The sequence below is a fragment of the Glycine soja genome, chromosome 19 (assembly GCF_004193775.1).
Source record: "Glycine soja cultivar W05 chromosome 19, ASM419377v2, whole genome shotgun sequence".
Lineage (NCBI taxonomy): Eukaryota > Viridiplantae > Streptophyta > Magnoliopsida > Fabales > Fabaceae > Glycine > Glycine soja.
The window spans coordinates 40,593,338-40,596,800 of NC_041020.1; the positions used below are offsets into that span (position 1 = coordinate 40,593,338).

Genomic DNA, 3,463 nt, shown 5'->3' on the forward strand with positions numbered 1-3,463 from the left:
CTTGAATATGAAATTAAAATAACAGTGAGCCAAAAATTGACGATGCATATTATTACATAAGCTCCCTTCCATTCAGGTGATTTGCTTAAGTAAAATGAGTTTAAGTGCAGCCCTCCTTTCTCATTCTAAATTCTTGAAATCTGATGCATATAATCTTCTCTCTATGGCAGTGTTCTATCTCCCATTTTAAGTTAGCATGAAATTCTCCTACATGGAAAGCTTTTAAAATCTTGGATGATGGAATCTAAGCTTTTTTTTTTTTTTTTTGTGAAAGGATTCACGGAGGTTAGACCTTGGCAGTATGGCACTAAAAGTATTTATGCAAAAACTTGAGGTATGGAACTCATTCATGTATAGGCAATGGCCTTGGTTTTTTTACATGAAACTTATCTGACTAAGCTGAGATAAAGACTGCCTTAGTTGGCCTACAATGTCATGAAAAAGGTTGAAGAAAAACAACCAACTTAGAAGTTTGGTGAAAGTTGGAAATTTCCCCAAGAATGAGTAAGGACAGGGTAGTTTGCAAGGCATGCCATTAAACCTTTCCCTTCAAGTGCATTTTTGACATATTTTTATTGGTATATATATACAGATTTCAAAATTTTCAGCCTCATCCCTTTTCACACCCTCTCCTACATTCTAAAATCAGAAAATGAGTCTCCAAAGCAACCTCTTATCTCTTTTGGTTGCCTTGGCCGCAGTTTTTGCATCTTTGAATCTGATAAATCCAATTCCACAGTTTCTCAATAACTTCACATATTTTAGTCTCACAACCTTGTCACCATCATCTGCATACTTGGCAAAACCTTTAACTTGGAACTTCTGGAGAGACCATCATCACAAGAAACACCCTGACAGTGGCAATACCGATTCTATTTGTGATGATTTTCCACCGGGAATTCCACCTCCAAATACCAATACCACTTCCTATCTTTGTGTTGATCGAAAAGGGTGTTGTAATTTCACAACAGTACAAGCGGCCGTGAATGCAGTTCCGGATTTTAGTGTCAAAAGAACCATAATATGGATAAACAGTGGCATGTACTAGTAAGTTGGTCTTCATCATTCATCAAACAAACCTCCTTTTAAGCTTTCGTTGTTTTGTTTCATTGGACTTGAATCAGCCGACACATGTTTGGCAACTTTTTTAAAGGAAAAATAACTTGATTTTCTACAACTCTCTGAAAAAGTTTGATAAAAGAAAAGTTTAATGAATCCTAAAGACTGTTAGTCAATAAAAAATTATTATTGGTATAGTTATGGTAAAGGTCAATAAAATTATTATATAATAACGGTTTGTGATTATACTATAATATAATAACTCTATACTGTGAGAGCATAGATAATTTACTCAAGAAATAGTTGTTTTTCTAAGATAACCTCAATCACATCGATCATATCATGTCATTTATTTTGGACAGTGAGAAGGTGTTGGTGCCTAAAACCAAACCCAACATTACATTTCAAGGACAAGGCTACACGTCAACTGCAATTGCATGGAATGATACCGCATTGTCCGCGAATGGAACATTTTATAGTGGCTCTGTACAAGTTTTCGGCTCCAATTTCATTGCTAAGAACATAAGCTTCATGGTGAATAATTTTTATTTGTATGTCTAGCAGAAAGAAAATATAAATGTTACAATAACACTGACACTAACACTAACACTAAAAACTTTGTACATGAAATAGAATTTAGCGCCAATGCCCAGTCCTGGGGCCGTAGGGGCACAAGCAGTAGCTATTAGAGTATCGGGAGATCAATCTGAATTTAGGGGTTGTGGATTCTTCGGAGCCCAAGACACCCTTCATGATGATAAGGGTCGTCATTACTTCAAAGATTGCTACATCCAAGGCTCCATTGACTTTATATTCGGCAATGCAAGGTCACTCTACGAGGTATCTTTAACTCAATTAATAGTCACCTATCATAATAATTTCATTTCATGAGTTTTTGCTTTATGATTTAAGACTTTAATTGTCATGCGTATAAACACTTTTACATTATCAATAAATAATTTATAATTGAATGCAGTTTAAAATTATTTTACACTCTCAATGTGGTATTTTCTCTCGTAAGTTGCAGCATTGCATATGTTAAAAGTGAGTTAAATTATATAAGAGAAGATGTAAAATTTACACATACTGTTATACCAAAATTGTTTGATTCACTTTACACATACTCATAAAATTATGATTAACATGAAAATGGTGTTGTGTACAGAATTGTGAAATAGTGTCTATAGCGAACCCGGTACCTGCGGGACAAAAGAGCATAAATGGTGCAGTTACAGCTCATGGTAGAGTTTCAGGGGATGAAAACACAGGATTTGCATTTGTGAACAGTACAATAGGAGGAAACGGCAGGATATGGTTGGGTCGGGCATGGAGACCTTACTCTCGTGTTGTTTTTGCCTTCTCAATAATGTCAGATATCATTGCCCCTGAAGGTTGGAATGATTTCAACGACCCTTCAAGAGATCAGTGAGTGTATAAATAAATTATTATTCCCTAGATCAAGTTAAAACACTTATTTATCACTTAAAGAAAGAGAGTATATTTTAAAATTATAAAAAGGGGTAATGCAAATTAAACATCTCTAAAAAAAGTATAATTTGCTCTAAAAATATTGAACTGGGGTTGCTTATTTTTACGTTTATCTTATCTTTTGCATACGTACTAGTTATATGATCAAACAAGAAGAACGAATTTAGTTGCAATTTGCATATACTTTTGCTGACTATATATCCATATTAATTTAACGCATGCATGCAGGACTATCTTCTATGGAGAATACAATTGCTCGGGGCCTGGGGCTAATACGAACTTCAGGGCACCTTATGTACAGAAATTAAATGAAACACAAGCTTTGGCATTCCTCAACACAAGTTTTATTGATGGCGACCAATGGTTGGAAACTTCCAAATAAGCTTAGCTTCGCATACCTGAATCCATTTCCTATTTGTTAATTCCTTTTCCATTCATACAAATGGGAAATAAGTACACAAAATAAACAAATGGGGAAAATAGATTATAGACATAATTCATTGAATTGTGTATACTTTAAAGTGACAAATTATCAAGAGTTGTAATTTATTATAAATCCTTTATATCTTTCATGTTATGTGCTGTCCCGAACAATTTATTGAATACTTTAAAGTGACAATTTATTGAATAGAAAAATTGCGTATACTTTATAGTGACAATTTATTGAATAGAAAGATTGCAAAATAAGTAGAAGCATGACATGTTATGTGTTGTGCCCAACAAATATGACTGCAATAAAGTTGGAGATAGATCTATAGCTAGAGTTTAATCTATACATGTTTAAAAAATACAAAAGCCTTAATTACACATTACGCACTCTAATTATATTAATCGTATTTTCCAAAAAAAATAGTTAAAAATATTTCTTTTCTTTACAATCCCAAATTCATTTTTTCTAGTATCCAATTGATTTGGA

The 3,463-nt window shown here is 33.5% G+C and overlaps 1 protein-coding gene across 1 annotated transcript; it reads left to right on the forward strand.

The window, feature by feature from the left end:
• Positions 1-627: 627 nt before the first annotated feature.
• Positions 628-3,118, forward strand: LOC114399651 (probable pectinesterase 8). Its single transcript, XM_028361859.1, has 5 exons — positions 628-1,047; positions 1,422-1,593; positions 1,693-1,899; positions 2,225-2,484; positions 2,776-3,118. Exons 1-5 carry the CDS (start codon positions 653-655, stop codon positions 2,927-2,929), a joined length of 1,188 nt encoding a protein of 395 aa, XP_028217660.1. The 5' UTR covers positions 628-652; the 3' UTR covers positions 2,930-3,118.
• The last annotated feature ends 345 nt before the right edge of the window (positions 3,119-3,463 follow it).